The sequence below is a fragment of the Lactuca virosa genome, chromosome 9 (assembly GCF_052849685.1).
Source record: "Lactuca virosa cultivar CGN04683 chromosome 9, Lactuca_virosa_CGN04683_v6, whole genome shotgun sequence".
Taxonomy (NCBI): domain Eukaryota; kingdom Viridiplantae; phylum Streptophyta; class Magnoliopsida; order Asterales; family Asteraceae; genus Lactuca; species Lactuca virosa.
Window position 1 is genome coordinate 73,594,132 of NC_136434.1, and position 18,594 is coordinate 73,612,725.

Sequence of the window (18,594 nt, forward strand, 5' to 3'; positions counted from 1 at the left end):
GGACTTCTCCAAGATAGAGGTACCCTTGACCCAGCTGACGAAGAAGGTCGTTATATTTCACTGGGCACCTGATCAGCAGGCAGCGTTCGAGACCTTGAGGCAGAGGTTGTGTGAGGCGCCGATCTTAGCCCTGCCAGAGGGCGTTGAGGAATTTGTAGTATATTGCGATGCGTCCATCTCGGGTTCGGGCGTAGTTTTGATGCAGAGAGGGCACGTCATCGCCTACGCCTCGAGGTAGTTGAAGCCTCACGAGGCGAACTACCCGACGCACGACCTGGATTTGGGGACGGTTGTTTTCGCCCTCAAGATTTGGCAACATTACCTTTATGGGGTCCGTTGTACCATTTACACGGACCACAAGAGCCTGAGGTATCTGATGAACCAGCCAAATCTGAACATGAGACAGCGGCGATGGTTGGACGTGGTGAAGGATTACGACTGTGAGATCCTCTACCACCCGGGGAAGGCCAACGTTGTGGCCGATGCACTTAGCCGCAAGGCATTCGCAGCCCCGATCAGAGACATCTGCATAAGGATGACAGTAGTGACTCCGCTTTTGGAGCAGATCCGGGAGGCCCATCAGGAGATTATGAAGGAGGAACACTGGAAGAGTGAGCGTATCATGGGCCAGATTTCCTCCATCGACTATGATAGCCGCAGGCTGTTGACACTTCACCGCAGAGTGTGGGTTCCGTACGCAGGCGGTGTGCGCCAGATCCTGATGGAGGAGGCGCATAAGTCCAGATTTTCCATCAATCTCGGGGCGACGAAGATGTATAGAGATCTTCGTCCTGATTACTGGTGGCCCTGCATGAAGCGATATGTAGCACAGTACGTTGAGAGGTGCTTGACCTGCAGGAAGGTCAAGGCCGAGCACCAGAGACCTCATGGAAAGACGCAACCGTTGGATATCCCTGTATGGAAATAGGAGGATATTACTATGGATTTCATCACGAAGCTTCCCAGGACCGCACGTGGAGTGGATTCTATTTGGGTCATCGTGGATCGGTTGACCAAGAGTGTCCATTTTATTCCGATCCAGGAGAGCATTTCGGTCGAGAAGCTGGCTGACGTTTACATCAGAGAGGTAGTAGCTCGACACGGAGTGCCAGTTTCCATGATTTCTGACCGAGATGTACGGTTCACTTCCAAATTCTGGAAGAAATTTCATGACGAGTTGGGTACTCGTCTGCACTTTAGCACGACTTTTCACCCACAGACGAATGGTCAGAGCAAGCATACCATCCAGACTTTGGAGGATATGTTGCAGGCATTTGTTCTAGACTTCGGTGGTAGTTGGGATACCTACCTTCCCTAAGCAGAGTTTTCCTACAATAATAACTACCACGCCAGCATCGACCGTCCTCCCTTCGAGATGCTTTATGGGAGGAAGTGCAGAACCCCGATATGTTGGGGTGAGGTTGGACAGGGGGTCATGGGGAGTACCGATGAGGTACTCAAGACGACGGAGAAGATCCAACAGGTCCGGAGTAGACTCCAGAAGGCCCAGAGTCGGAAAAAGAGCTACGCCGACAGACGTCGATCAGACCTGAAGTTCCAGGTAGGACATATGGTCCTCCTGAAGGTGTCACCTTGTAAAGGTGTTACCTTGTAAAGGTGTCATCTGGTTCAGGAAGCGGTGCAAGTTGGGCCCCAGATACATTGGACCGTTCAGGGTATTGGGCCGGGTGGGCCGGGTTGCGTAATGACTGGATCTGCTAGCCAAGCTTAGTCAGATCCACAACACCTTTCACGTCTCCCAGCTGCGGAAGTGCTTGATAGATTACTCCGCAGTGGTGCCTTTAGAGGATATTCAGGTGGATGACAGCCTGAACTACATCGAGCGACCAGTAGCCATCCTCAACAGGAAGACGCAGAATCTGAGGAACAAGAGGGTAGAGTTGGTGAAGGTGCAGCGGCAGCACCACAAGGGCTCGGAGTGGACATGGGAGTTGGAGGATGAGATAAGGGAGCACTACCCCGAGCTATTTCCAGGTGTAGCAGACTTCGAGGACGGAGTCTGAAATAAGTGGGGGAGATTTGTAACGTCCGGTTCCTGGTATGTATTTTTAAATAAAAACTTATTCACTTTTGTATAGAAACTCGACGAGTTGGAGGCCCCAAACTCGTCGAGTAGGAAAGAAATTTGGGCGCGGGATGTAAAGTCTACTCGACGAGTTGAGAGCCTCAACTCGACGAGTAGGACTTCCACAGTGAAACCCTAATTTTCAGGGTTTAGCACCCTATTTAAACACCTTAAACTCCAAAGGATGGCCTCATTTACAGCCTCCAAGTCCCAAACCCTAAATCTCGAAACCCTAGTGCCTTGTGTAAGCTTGTGAGTCATTTTTGAGAGAAATTTGTGCATTTGAAGCTTGTGGAAGGAGAAGAAGCTTGAGGACTCAAGAAGAAGAGAGTAGATCCAGAAACTTCACTCCATTTGCAGCATTTTCTGGTAAGCAAATCTCAAACTTGTTTAATGATTACTTAGATCTCTTCATCTTCACTTTTATTGAGTTTTTGGTCCAAATACCTTGATCCTTTGTAAATGGACGTCCCAAGTGAGTATACTTCCAGATTTAGGACCTTAAAGGGCTTTCATGGCATAAATGTGCAAACTTTATGGCCATTAGAGCCCCATGCAAGCTTTAGGATGTCATTTTGGCCTTTTAAGCTCCAAAAGGCCATGCATGGAGAGAAAGTATGAGACTTTACGTGTTCATGTAGTGTCTAAGGTCTAGATCTCAGTTTGTATGCCTTAGTTTGAAGTATTATGGCCTTTGGAGCAAGATCTAGGTCTTAAAGAGTTAGGGTTTGAGCTAAATCCATTAAGGAAGAGTATTAACGGGTAAAGGTGGAAAGTTTACCCTTAAAATGACATTTTTAGTATGCATATGAAGTATGGAGCTTAGATCTGAAGCATGAGGACTTAATCCATTAAGATGGCTTAACAGACTGAAAAACTTGTCGAGTCCATAGAGGAACTCGACGAGTTGGGTCGAAGTGTCCCGATTTTGTAAATGGCAAAACTCGTCGAGTTCAAGGATGACTCGACGAGTCGATTGGAAAAGTCCTGATTCTGTAGATAGGAGGAACTTGACGAGTTGGATTGCGATTTTAGGGTTTATGATTCATGGAACTCGACGAGTTGATGGACCAACTCGGCGAGTTGAGTCAACCCAGGATGTTGACTTTGACCAGAAGGTTGACTTTGACCAGGGTGTTGACTGTGACTTTGACTTTGACCAAAGTTGACCCGTAAGGGGTTATAATTATGAAAGGGTAATTAAAGGAGATCTTTTACGTGTAGGAGTTTGAGTGGAGTTGATTTAAGAGCCGAGGACAGTTCAGCTACTTCACGACATTTGAAGTGAGTTACCTTCCAGTAGAAGTGGGTCGAAGGCACCAATGTCGGCCCACTAGTAGCTGATTATAGTAGAGATGATTGTCTTTGTGATAATTTTCTGGTATGTCACTATCTGTTATGTTTTATGTGCTATTATGCTATGATATTATGTGATAGTGGTAGGAGGGGTGGGTTAGACCCCGTAACCGGTTGAGATAAACCGGAGGGTAGGTCGGGCACCCCAGATATGCCTGACAGTATGTTATGCTATGTATTATGTGGTAGTGGTAGGGGTGAAATAGTCCCCGTAGCCGGTTGAGATAAACCGGGGGGTAGGTCGAGCACCCATATATGCTTGACATGGGTAGGTCAGGCACCCCAGATATGCCTGATAGGGTAGGCCGAGCACCCAGATATGCTTGACATGGGTAGGTCGGGCACCCCAGATATGCCTGACAGGGTAGGTCGAGCACCCAGATATGCTGTGACAACCCGGAAAATTTTTACTTTTAAATCCCAGTCAATCAACTCAACTGAGTGTCAGACTCATTGGTAATGAGTTCTAGCCTGGTTAAAGGTCATTCTAAGGAGTTTTAAGCTTAGTACACTTAAGGAATGAGTGTAGAATGTACCTGCTAGACACATTGTCCAAGAAATCAAGCCTTGACCTTCTTATTGAGAGTTCACGGCCACAACACATGAGTTTACGGCCGTAAACTCGTGGTGGGCCATAAACTCACCCTTAAGAACTCATATCCTTCATATTCTTCATTATTCTCATTTCCAAGTCAAGAAGGTCCCATTCTCTCTCAAGTATCATCCAACTTTTCATCTTAGATCTTCAAAAGTGTAAGTGTTCTTTCTCTAGTTTGTTGTTAAACCTTCTTAACTAGCTTCATCCTCATGATTCATCCATGGAAATCATGTTTTCTTAGATCTTCAAGAAACACCAAGAACACCAAGAACACACACTAGTGTTCTTGGCTAAAACCGACCATTTCAAGCTTCTAGATCGTAAGTACTCTTCCCTATACTTCATATCTAGTAGGAGGCCTTGAATTACAACATTGAAACATGCCTTTTCCCATGAAGATCATGAGTTTACGGCCCAAGATCTTCCTTGGCCGTAAACTCCATGTTATGGCATGTTTGGGCCTTAAACTCTTCCAACAAGCAAACCTTTGACCTAGAACCCTTCCTTGGTGGAAATAAGACCTTAAACTACTCACAATTGCATAATGACCATGAGTTTACAGCTGTAAACTCCTTTGGGCCGTAAACTCATCAAAAGCCTTCATGGATTTGGTCTTTCTCATCCTTGTGTAGAGCAAAAGTCCCCAAAGCTTCCCTAGCCTTCAAACCCACTCTTTGGCATGTTTGACCATGAGTTTACGGCCGTAAACTCCCTTTGGCCGTAAACATATGGTAGTAAACTCAAGTTAGTGCCATTCCACTTTCCTTTGATGAATCACATGTGATTCCAACACTTGGTCCGAGTGTTTCCTAGTCCTGGAACGTGTTTCCTTTCATATAGTTGTTTATAAACACTATATTCATGCCAATATATGTAATTATATGTCATTTAGGACTTATTGTGTCTCGGGACTTCATTCGTGGAACTTCTCATCCTTACACACGTATTCGTTGAATCACCCACATCAGGTGAGTTCATACCCCGTAATAAATCTTTTAAACTGTTTTAAATGCTTTTAAGGGGGGGAATACAAGTTGAACACAGTGATAATTGTGTAAATTGTTTGTTATAAACATCTTTCAAAATGTTGCTTATGTCTTTTATAAGTGATCAAAACATTTCAAAAACTCTTTTAAAGTTATGTTACTTCATAGTTTAGCAAAACTCCGTTTTTAAAGTACAAGCATAACTTAGTAGATAAATGAGTCTTTTCAACAACAGTTCAAGTAAAACATTAGTAAACTATAATGGGTATAGTTTAGAGATTCAGTTCATACTAGATACAATACATGATAACAGAACGAACATACTATGATGAGAAACAAACAATACCATACAGAACAAACAAATTAAGTTGCTATAGCATGGAACTACTACAGGATCTAATTATACCAATGAATCACTAACTCATTGTTTTAAACAAAAGGTGATAGTTATATTGGGTATACATGATCATAAAACCTTAATGTGAATTACACGGCGTAGCAACTGGTTTGCTAAACAGTCGCGTTTGGTTCCCTTAATCTCCAGACATGGAGAGCGTATAGTAGGGGTACTAGCCTTCACATTATGACCTTAATTCCCATTACTTTCATAAAGTGACAGTACCACTTGAAAGTCAAATGCAAACTATTTTCGAGTTAAGATAGTTATAAACTTAGGGAAAACTTACATTTTTACAAACGACAACAGAACAGTCGAGTCTAGTACATTTAGTAGAAATGGACCATAATGCTAACCTTATGATTCCTTAATGTATACATCAAAGAATATATATATATATATATATATATATATATATATATATATATATATATATATATATATATATATATATATATATATATAACAATAGGATCCGACAAATAATAGGATGTGTGCTCTCCGCTTCACTTCCTGTTCCTTGTTTGGTTGTGGGCTTGGAACGGATTCACCCAATCTAATACCTATTCGATTCTAGATATATATATATATATATATATATATATATATATATATATATATATATATATATGCTCTGTATACATTAAGTCATCATAAGGGTACCAGGTATGGGTCAAGTTATAGAACACAAAGTCAATGTACAGTTTTCTAGTACAAAACATACTTTCCAAAATCAGAACCTTTGATATACAAAACTAGAAACTTCCCAGTAAAGGGTTTAATCCATTTTATTAAACCAGTATAAACTTAAAGGACTTTAGGTGATTAACTCTATAATACCTTAGTTTATACATCATGGTTATATATCATTAATACCTAACAGGTAGTTGGATGTGTGCTTTCCGCCTTACTTCATGTTCCTTGTTTGGTTGTGGACTTAGGGCAGATTCACCCAATTAACTATCTATTCGATATTAGATCATATATAGCCAGTATAAACTAAGTGATTATAGAAGTAATCACTGTGGTCACCATTTTATTATAAGAAATAAGGGTTTTCTTAAAGAATCTTTTCATTAAATATAAAGGAACTATTACAGTTAACCCCATGAGTACCAAGTGAATACGCCGGGGTTATATACAACGATGATCAAACAACCAATGGATTGTGTGCCTTCCGCCTCATTCCATGTTCCTTGTTTGGTTGTGGGCTTAAGGCAGATACGCACAACCCATTGTTTGTTTACTCTGGGTTTTATATAACTTGTATCCATTTAATACTCATAGAAAGGACTGTAGAGTCATTTTTACTTATCTTTCATCAAAGCAGGAAATACAGGATTTTCTGGAGGAACATGCAGACTTTTCTAAACAGAACTTACTACAACTTACTACATTTTTCAACAACTTTTTACAACGTACTTACATCACTAAAATCTTATGAACTCACCAGTTTAATTGCTGATCAACTTTTTCAAATAACTTGTATTCTCAGGAGCCTATTAGACAGGTACTCGTGCAAGGAATTCAGAAGATGGAGCATTATAGCTTCAAGTCTTGTTTTGTTATTTGCTTATGAATTCTATGTTTTGTGAACACACACATTGTAAACACTTTCTTTCTAAATGAAATGGTTGTTCATTACTTGCTTACTATATACATATCTTGTGATACTAAACATGACGTCCTCCACCCCCGAATGATTCCGTCGTTCCGGTTTTGGGGTGTGACATATGCTTGACATGGATAGGTCGGGCACCCCAGATATGCCTGACAGGGCAGGCCAGACACCCAGATCTGCCTAGCAGTATGTGTTTATGTGATATGATGTAGGAACTCACTAAGCTTTGTGCTTACGGTTTTCAGTTTTGGTTTCAGGTCCTTCATCTTCGAAGGGAAAGGAGCCGGCATGATAGCAGCGCATCACACACGATTTTCTGCACATGAGATCTATGGGAGATGTACTTTGACATTATTTTTATATGACATGTTTTGAGATATTTGACATATGGGTTTTGAGTACGATATGAGATGACATTATCGATGTTTTCAAATTTCCGTTTTACAATTACTTAATTAAAAATGAAATTTTTGGTCATTAATTTTAAAATGTTACATGAGGTTTAAAATGTACCACGGATATTCACACAGGACAATAATATTTTCAATGACCGATTTTCTGAACGAAAAAAAAATCTTAAAATCACAAAACAACAATTGTTAAAGTTACAAAAGAAAATATTTCATAAAAATCATTTATTAATTTATAAAGAAGATGTGTAATAGATTGTGTCATCGTCCAATATATCTATATAGTTGATAGAGTATGAGGAGACACATATGGGTGAACCACACAACACAACCGAATTTTTCCAAGACCTCATTTCCCTCTCGAGAACAGAGTTGAAAATAGGGGAAATGGCGACAACATACATGCCTACTAGATAACTCGGATCGATGAGACGAAATTTGATTTTTGTCCCTTTAAACTAGTTGATTCACTAGAAGAACACGAAAGTATATTGAAAGTAACCCATAGGACACAACAATTTTTTACTTAACTTGTGATATCAAAAAGAAGCTAATGCTAACAAAATTATAAAACTTATAAATCAATATCAACGTAACTAATCTATTGTATAATAAATAAAGATACTGGCGCATATGAGTTCATCAAACACCAATGGAACAACCAACTACTTCCCTCTCCAAATTGAAGCAGAAAATCATCAAAAAACAAACCGATTTCAATTCTGATTTCATCACCAACATGTTCTCCAATCAATAATCATTTTAAAGCAATCAACAATTTTCTTTATGTAAGAATTACAATCAAGAACATGGTAACTTACTCCACCTTCAACACAAGCTTCATGAACTCATAAACAAAGTAGCTTATTGCAGCCGAAGGTAATACCTGGTAATTTAGAGTCAAAATTTGAGAGATATTTGCACACATTTAGTCAAATTCTTCAACTTAATCAAGCAATACAAAATCAAGATCATAGAGAGTATGTTTTCATGTGAACATACCTGAAGTAAACTAGGAATAAGTCCTGCATAAAGAGCTGAAACGCCTCCATTTTCAACAATCTTTACACACGTTGCTAATGCACTCATTTTATTTGCTCTAACTTGCAACTGTAACTGCCTTCTCACAACTTCAAAAGGGTAAGTTGCCACCTCAGCACAAGCACCAGAAATGGCACCATGTAATAAAGTTCTCATTGGGCCTAACTCTAATTGTTCCAAAATGTTCAATTCATCTCCTTGCTGCTTCATATACTTGATTCTTTGCTTTCCTTCAGGGGAATTCAGATATGCTGATTTCAATATGTCATAAACTCCATAAAACACAGCGCTTGAAGGCGCCATACTTAAGATTGAAGGAACCAATCCTTTATAAAGAGAAAAGAATCCTTCTGTTTGAATGATGTGGCGAAAAGCTCCGATCACACCTCCCAATGATTCGCCTCCAGGCGCCACTAACTTGGTTCGAATCTGTTAGATCCCACGATGACTTTTATTATATAAATAAAAAAATTAATAAATGAGAAGAAAGAGATGATCGAATTTACAGTGTCGAGTGGTAAGCAAAGAATGCTAGCAGTCATGCCGGCGCCAGCGCCGGCAAAGAGTCTTTCAAAATTTGTTGTTTCTTGATTTCCGGTTAACCGGAGAAGTTGCTTTCTATAGGAATCGTATGCGCAAAAATTCAGGGCTTTAAATGGAGCTGTGCGAAGAATGTTAACGAAGTTTCCCTTCCAAAATCCTTTTAAGCCTTGAGAAGAAGCGATTGATTTAATTAGCTCAAAAAGATTCTTCTGTTCACCACGAAGCATGTATTCCAGCTTTAGTCTTTCTAGTGGCGCAACAAATGTTCTGTTAAAAACATTAAAATTTACAAGATTGATTAAAAATTTCACTTCTTTTTGGCCATAAATTCAACTGAAAATTCGTAGATGTGAATAAGAAGAAACGAAAACCTTGAAACCATGGCAGCAACGGCCCCAGCCCACAAATGCTTTGTAGTGTTCATAGCAGCAGGTTTTCCCCTTAATCTTATAATAACCTTCTTCTTACTCTCCTCCTCCACCACACCATCGCCGGCGCCCACCGCCTCTGCCATTAACTGGGTAGTGGAATTTCTATCAATGCCATCGCTACCTCCCTTAACTGATAAACTAACTGACAAGAACCCACCTCTGGAAACCCAATTTTTTTGCCGGAAAACACCAATATCATGTCTACGGCGAGTCGAGGAGTGATGGGTATTGATTAGATAATGAGGAAGAGTATTGTTATCAAGAAATAATCCACCACCTTCTGAATTCCTATTAGAAATTGAATATCCAGAGGTCGAAGTAGGGGCTTCAAGTGGGATTGCGTCTGTGAAACAGCCACTCAATCTTGTTGACATATCGTTGTTTAAAGAAAGAGATTGAATATCAAACTTTTATTTTGGGAATTAGGGTTTTCGATTTCAAATTAACATCAATAACGCGGAGAAATGAATGTAGTCATGGGCGATGAACATAGAAGAAGTTGATGGCGACACTGACTTGAAGAAAATGGTGGAAATCACTGTTTTGCTCTCGTCGCTGCAACTGCTTGATTTTGGTAGCACATCTTCAACAAAGACTTTCAGCCACAAGCTCTCATCGTTCGGTTTGTTTGTTTAATTAATTTAGCGGATACTTCAGTTCGGTATTTGCGAGGATAATTAGGAGAGAGAAAACTTGTGCTCTATCCGGCATTGAGTATTTTAAATTTGGAGAAATTACACGATTCATCCCTCGCGTAAGTGTCAAAAAAACATGTTTGGTACCTATTTTCAAAAATTAATTCGGACAGTCCCTTATCTGTTTAAAATTGCACGTTTCATCCCCAATGTAGTTTGTCAGTCATAAAAAGACGATTTTGCCCTTATCTTTTTCTTTTTGATTTATTTTTATTTGTTAGATATATTTAATTAATTACATATTTATTTTTTATTTAAAGTAATGGACCTCATATACCTCCTCTATCTATCGTTGTCTAAACACATGAACTAGAAGCTAGAGCATCTCCGACCACCACTGACCAGCCATCTCCGACCTACATTCTCTGGCCAACTATTGGCCACCATCTCTGACCACCTACCACCGCTCACATCCACTGATACCCTCACTCTCACCCCCTCACCACCGGAAATCTGAAAATCCAGAAAACCCCCCTAAAAAAACCCAAAAAATCACACCATAGTTGTAAAGTTGAAACCCTAGAATGCAAAACCACAAGACCACCATCATTAAAGAGAGATGGATAGAGATGAGGTGGTGGTCGTTAGATCTGTTCAAAAGGGTGAGGTGCTTCATCACCGACAGATCTGCTCATAAATCGAATCACCCACTGAGACAGATATGCTTAAGAGGGTGAGGGGTTTCATCGCCGGCGAGGTTGGGGCTTGGATTTCCGGTGACAGTTCCATTCTTCCATATTTTTGTTCTTCAACAGATTTGCAGAAAGAGGTAGGTAGAATGAGGTGTTAAGGAAGGTGATGCGCAAGTGGTAATAAAATATGATCTTATAAACCCTGACCAACATCGTCGTCGGTGCTCCACCACCACTACATCATCGGTGCCCCGCACCCACCGAAGACTGTCTGCCTTCATCTCCCTATTTGTTACCCAATCCCGACAACAACCCAAGCAGTGTAGCTGACACCGCCCACCAGAGCTACTTCTCCTTCGTTCTCCACCTACTTCTGGACACCAGTGAAATCAACGATTCTTGAACTCCTTTCCGATGGGTTCATACAGATGAAAGAGGAGAGAAAGGGGGAGAGCTAGAGAGATGTCCTTACGTTCCGAAAAAAAGTGGTTGCAACAACTTTAATAGCCATTTCATTTTTCTAAAATTATATTAATAATAATAATAAATAAATTATAAAAAAATAAAACAAATGGAAAAATAAATAAAAAGGGTAATATAGTCATTTTATCTCTGGCAGGGACGAAGCGGGCAACTTTTAATAATATAAGGGACGTGTCGAGTTAATTTTTAAAAATAGGGACTAAACGCGCAATTGTGCACTTCAACGAGGGACAAATCGTGTAATTTACTCTTAAATTTGTATAAACAAAATTGTAAAAATGGTCCTTGTGGTATATATTTTTTTTGAGGTGTTAGTTTAAATCTCGATTTTTTTGGTTTAACGGTCCTTTTGAGCTAGTTTCGTTGCTTTATAGTCCCTCTGAATAGTTAAATCACTGTAATACCCTTGGGGTATTTATTTTTCATTTTTCTTTCAATTTTTTTAAAATCTAATAGTTATTTTAATAATTAAAAAAAGAGGGGCCCACCTCTCTCTCTCTTTCTCACACCTGCAACTAAAATCGATGGAGCTATCTATCTTTCTTGTGTAACTAATGTCTGGATTAACACTCTAACACAAATATAGATACAGATGCAGGCACACATAAATCCAGATATACACAAACACAACACATAAAATGTAAATACACAATGACGGGGATCGAAAAAGAAATATAGAGAGTTCAGTCGTTTAGAATGGAACCCAGATACACACATAAAGATACATTGCTCTCAAATTTGTCACCCACCTTCAATCTCTCATCCTTCTTAGCCCTTGCTGGAAACCATCTTCATCACCAAAACTGATACTAGATCGGCATTCAAATTCCTGCCGTGTAAAAAAATAGCATCTTCACTTCCTGATTCAATCTCTCTCGTCATCACCATCAGGACTTCACCTTCCATCATCATATTAATCCGCTACAATCAGCCAGCACCTCGTCACCACCCAATACTTGCTGAATCTTGAAGGGAATTGATTGAAGCTTTCCTGTGAATACCCAATTAATCAATAATGAGCAAAAACTACACTAGAACTTAAACCTCTAAAATTATCAGATGCAAAATTGTAAGAAATCAGAGATTGTTGCTTCAACAAGTTGAAAACTAGAACTTAAACCTCCATAAACCCTCCACCTGTAACGCTTGGTCCAGGTATTATTTCATTTCTTAACATTGGGGATTTTGTGGGAACTCGAAGAGTTGGGGAGCTCCAACTCGTCGTGTAGAGACTTTTGTGTGTGCGACTTTTAATGATCCAACTCGACGAGTCGGGGAGTCCCAACTCGACGAGTTGACGGCTAATGATGAAACCCTAATTTTAGGGTGTTGCACCCTATTTAAAGGACTTTAACCCCTTAGTTGGCCTCCTTACCAGCCTCCCTTTGTCCGAAAAACTCTAAGTTCGTTATCCTTTCAAGATTGAGTGTGTGAGCCTTGAGAATTGATTTTGGGTGATTCTTTGGAAAGAGCTTGGAAGTTGGAAGCATCTTGTTTAGAATAAGGAGTTTATATCAAGAAACTCTTCACCAAAAGCAGCCTTCTTGAGGTATAAAGTCGACTTCTTGCTTTGTTATCTCCTCGATCTCTTTAATGGAAGTTTTGGAATGTTTATGGGATTTTGTTGGGCTAGCCAAGATGTTGAAGGTTCCAGGGGTTATTATTTCAGATCTAACCCCTTCATGACTTCTCATGGCTGAAAGTTGCAAACTTTTCTTAGTTCCAAGCCCCATTCATGCAATAAGGCCCTTATTAAGTCCTTATTAAGCTCTAGAGGGTAGTTGTAGCTTGCATGGACGTAAAGTTGGAAACTTTCCGTTATTATACAACCTTTGGACACTAGATATGTGTTTTGGGGCCATATTAGGAGAGTTCAAGGGCTTTATGGATTAAGACTCTCTCTAAAGAGCCTAGGGTTTGGGTTTGCTTCTATTTGTATGGTTCTACACATCTTTCTGGATGAGATCTGAGATTTGGAGTCCCTAGATTTGATGGTATCAGCTTAATGCATTAAGAGGTTGGATTTATGGCCAACTCAACGAGTTGATGAAATTTTTCCCGATCGGTCTGGGTGATAGAGAAACTCGACGAGTTGGGTCAACTCAGGACGTTGACTTTAACCTTTGACCTTAGTCTTTGACCAAGTTTGACCTTTAAGGGGTTTTGGGGAATTTTGAGTTGTATTTAAGAAATTGTTTCTGTTTTAGGGTTATGTAGAGCGGATAATGGAGTCCCGACCTAGTCAGCTTCCGTGTAGTATTGAGGTGAGTCTTCTCACCACACTCATGGGTCGAAGACACCAAGGCCGGCCCATTAATTGATTTGAGATGTTTTGGTTTTGGGATGTGTAATGGTTTGCTATTTGATTTATGTATGGATTCATGTAAAGACCATGGGGGAGCCCATGGCACTTGGCAAGACCATGGGGAAAGCCCATGGCATGAGGGTATAAGACCATGGGGGGAGCCCATGGCATTCCATTGAAGACCATGGAGGGAGTCCATGGAAAACTTGTTTGTATATGTATGAGCATGACATTATGTGATTATATGATTTGTGTGATTGGGAAACTCACTAAGCTTGTGCTTACAGCTTTATTGAAAGTTGTAGGTACTTCTATTGATAAGGGAAAGGGCCCAGATTGATGACGTGGCGTGCATTCTCTAATGTTTTCACATTTAGCTCTTTGTACTCTGAATTCAAAAATAATATGGATATGTATTAGGATTTTTATACTAACTATGGATGATGTTTATAAAATTAAAAGTTTAAAAATTTTCTGAAAAATTGGGCTGTTAAAAGTTGGTATCAGAGCCTTGGTTTGAGAGATTCGAGAACACTTCTGGGTGTGTCAGAACTCAAACTGAGGAAATGATAACAATTGCTTTTCAAAAAGAAACCAAAATTAAATTTCTTGAAAACAATTTTTGTAAGAAAAAGGGGAGAATGCAATGCGCGTAATCGGCCGAGCTGAAGTAAGTATTCCCAATGTTTTAGTCATGTTATAGTATATATGGAAATATGATTGTATGTATTATTTTCCAAGTGTATGCTTTCAAATTTGTACATGTTTAGAATTGCATAGCCCTAGAATGAGGGAATCTGCCTTATTCATGTTCCTTGTTTGGTTGTGGTTTAGGGTAGAATATTTATTTGACAATCTATGTGATTATCTGTGTGTATAACTTGCATGCATAGGGCAACCTGCTATGATTGATCTGGATTCCTGGTTTTGTGAGGGTTGAGAATCCTAGGGCAGTCTAGGATCAGAGTTAGTGATGTGTTTATAAGTTTTGATTTGTGATTGGATGACTTATGGATATCAGGTATGGCCTTGGGGAAGGTATAGGTAGGTGTGGAAGGTAGTATTGGGCCCGTACTACTGAAAGCACAGAACATGTACCCGAAGCAATGACATGTCTGGTAGTTCTTAGAAGTCCAGTGAGGTGGAATCTCTTTAGAATTCCTTATCTTGGTTATTTGTGATATTTTCAGTTGAGGATGGTGATGATCACGAGAGGTTTAGGAACAGGATCGGGATCAGGTTCGGGCTTCGGTGCAAAGCCCATGGATGAGAGGTTGCGCGATCTTATCGCAACCGAGGTTACTCGTTCAAACATCCCAAAAATACAACCAAAAAATTTCGTTTTTAAAGCATTATTAAAACCATCATTTCATTACCAAAGTATAAAATCATAAAATATATGGTTCAAAATCTCATAATATCTATCACATATCAAATCTCATGTCAAATGTCATATCAAAATATCAGAGTAAAACTCCCAGGCTGAAGACTCTGGTGTGTGCCATGCGATCATCCCGAGCCCTTCCCTTTGCTAGTGGAAGTACCTGAAACCAAAACCGAAAACTGTAAGCACGAAGCTTAGTGAGCTCCCCCAAACTACCACATACCATACAATAAAACATATAATACATACTGGGCCTTGCCCACTGCATCGGGCCCCGCCCGACATCGGAACAAAGTCCGGCATAAATTGGGCCCCGCCCACTGCATCGGGCCCCGCCCGGCATCGGACCGAAGTCCGGAATAACTTGGGCCCCGCCCACTACGTCGGTCCCCGCCCGGCATCAGACCGTAGTCCGGAATAAACTGAACATAACATAAGCATGAACATATAACATAATCACATTTACTGCATCGGGCTTGCCCGACATCGGGCCGGAGTCCGGAACATATACACATATCATAAACATGCATGAATCACGAAGACATCAAGCATACATAACTACTTCTCGGGACCACCCCGACATCGGACCGAAGTCCGGAACTACTATCATCTAAACCGGTCGGCATTGTGGCCGTAGACCTGTTCCTACTGGAAGGAAACTCACCTCGTAAGACTGACTGCTGAAAAGTTGGGTGAGGGATCTCTATCTGCTGCTCCGACGACTCTCCGGCTATAAATTCCATAACAACACTTAATCATAAACTGATAATCCTTCTTAGGGTAAAATGACCATTTTACCCTTGGTCAAAGTCAATGTCCTGGTCAAAGTCAAGTCAAAGTCAACTCCGGTCAACCCAACTCGTGGTCCCCTGATTCAACTCGTCGAGTCCTTCTTCTGTCTCGTCGAGTTCTTTCTGTAATAATAGTAATCGGGACATCTCGACTCTACTCGCCGAGTCCCTCCTTGGACTCGTCGAGTCCTTTAGCTTCCGAGTCCCAATCTTGTCTAACTCACTGAGTCACCCCCCCACTTCATGGTTTCACTCACAACCAGAGAAGGTTTGGGAAACTCGACCCGGCTCGCCGAGTCATAAGAACAACTCGGCGAGTTCCTTGCATGCTAAAACCATACAGTCGTTTCTAAATGATTCCAATGTTTCTAACTCATAGATCTGGGCTCCTAAGGCTAACATAACACGTAAAGTTGCTAACTTTACATGTATACATGAAGATATAAGACCAAAACACTCATTACAAGCTAGAAATAGAGACCTAAGTCATTACATGGACTATGGGTGCATAAAGGTGGCAACTTTGCGCCTCTAGAACTCAATAGAGCCCATATCTGAAGTCTCTACATCCCCAAGAGTACAAATCTTGGAATAGCCTTGGAAATGGCCCCAAAACTTACAATATTCAAGCTAGAAGAGAGATCTAATTGAATAATAGCCAAGGTATAAGCTTTATACCTTTAATAAGTCTGAGATGACCCAAGAACTCTACATCTTCTGCCCTCCTTCGTTGTACCCACTCTTTGCCCTCCTTCTCCTAGCTTCAACCACACAAATGTAAGGAAAAATGGCTCAAGAATGCACAAGATTGATTAGGGTTTCGAGAATGGACTGTGAAGGTGATGGTGGCTGGGGTGAATACCCATAATGTTGCTTAAATAGGGTGCAAACCCTAAGGATTAGGGTTTCCTCCTGATGGACCTACTCGCCGAGTCTATTATTGACTTGTCGAGTAGTCCACTTAAACCCCACGATTAACTAAAATCTACTCGATGAGTTAGGGCTACCAACTCGTCGAGTAGCTCTTATAAAATGAGCATTATATGAACTAAATACATACCAGGAACGGGGCGTTACAATTCTCCCCCACTTGTCTTAGACTTCGTCCTCGAAGTCTGCTGAATCTGAAAACAACTACGGGTAGTGCTCCCTCATCTCCTCCTCGGGCTCCCATGCCCACTCTGAACCCTTCTGGTGCTGCCATTGCACCTTCACTAACTCTACCCTCTTGTTCCTCAGCTCCTTCGTCTTGCGATCTAAAATCGCCACTGGTTTCTCGATGTAGTTCAGGCTGTCATCAACCTGAATATCCTCATGGGGTACCACTGCTGAATCATCCACTAAGCACTTCCGTAACTGAGAAACATGGAACGTGCTGTGGATCTGGCTGAGCTCTGCTGGAAGATCTAATCGATAAGCAACCCGACCCACCCGGGCCAAAACCCTAAACGGACCAATGAACTTGGGGCCCAGCTTGCCTTGCTTCCGAAACCTGATAACACCCTTCCAGGGTGACACTTTCAGGAGGACCATATCGCCCACCTGAAACTCCAAGTCTGAACGCCCCTTGTCGGCGTAGCTCTTCTGCCGGCTCTGAGTAGTCTGAAGCCTGCTCCGGACTTGCTGAATTTGCTCCGTGGTCTTGAGTACTACCTCTGTACTCCTCATGACTCTCTGACCAACCTCACCCTAACAGATTGGGGTCCTACACTTCCTCCCGTAGAGCATCTCGAAAGGAGGCCGGTCTATACTGGAGTGATAGCTATTGTTATACGAAAATTCCGCTAATGGAAGATATGTATCCCAACTGCCACCGAAATCTAGCACACATGCTCGAAGCATGTCCTCGAGAGTCTGAATCGTCCTCTCGCTCTGTCCGTCCGTCTGAGGGTGGAAAGCGGTGCTGAAAAGGAGACGAGTACCCATCTCGTCGTGAAACCGCTTCCAAAACCTGGAAGTAAACCGGACATCTCGGTCTGACACCACCGAGACAGGCACTCCATGACGTGCCACTACCTCTCGCACATAAATCTCGGCCAACTTCTCGGCCGAGATGCTCTCCTGGATCAGTATGAAATGAGCATTCTTGGTCAACCGATCCACGATAACCCATATCGAATCGACCCCACGTGCGGTCCTGGGAAGCTTAGTAATGAAGTCCATAGTAATATCCTCCCATTTCCACACTGGAATGTCTAACGGCTGCATCTTGCCGTGGGGCCTCTGGTGCTCTGCCTTAACCTTCCTACAGGTCAAGCATCTCTCCACATACCAAGCTACGTCTCGCTTCATGCAGGGCCACCAGTAATCGGGTCGAAGATCCTTGTACATCTTTTTCGCCCCTGGGTGGATGGAGAATCGAGACTTGTGGGCCTTGTCCATCAATACCTTCCGTACTCCGCCCCAGTACAGTACCCAGACCCTCCCATGCAGGGTCATCAATCCTCGGCTATCGTAATCAAACGAAGCTACTCGACCCACTATCCTCTCGCACTTCTGGCGCTCCTCCTTCAGGCCTTCAACCTGTGCCTCCCTAATCTGCTCCAGCAGTGGGGTAATCACTGTCATCCTCAGATAGATACCTCAGATCGGAGCCACTACCGCCTTGCGGTTCAGGGCATCGGCCACTACGTTGGCCTTGCATGGGTGATAAAGGATATCACAGTCGTAATCCTTTACTACATCTAACCACCGAAGCTGTCTCATGTTCAGATTCGGCTGATCCATGAGGTACCTCAAACTCTTGTGGTCCGTGTAGATAGTACACCATACCCCATAGAGGTAATGCCGCCAAATCTTGAGGGCGAACACCACCGCCCCCAGCTCCAAATCATG

General features: G+C 41.6%; 1 protein-coding gene across 1 annotated transcript; it reads right to left on the reverse strand.

The window, feature by feature from the left end:
• Nucleotides 1-8,149: 8,149 nt before the first annotated feature.
• LOC145138879 (putative mitochondrial adenine nucleotide transporter BTL3) lies at nucleotides 8,150-10,145 on the reverse strand. The gene is made up of 4 exons (XM_079072894.1): nucleotides 9,410-10,145; nucleotides 9,002-9,305; nucleotides 8,457-8,924; nucleotides 8,150-8,340 (listed from the first exon to the last, which is right to left on the reverse strand). Exons 1-4 carry the CDS (start codon nucleotides 9,841-9,843, stop codon nucleotides 8,272-8,274), a joined length of 1,275 nt encoding a protein of 424 aa, XP_078929020.1. The 5' UTR covers nucleotides 9,844-10,145; the 3' UTR covers nucleotides 8,150-8,271.
• Between the last annotated feature and the right edge of the window lie 8,449 nt (nucleotides 10,146-18,594).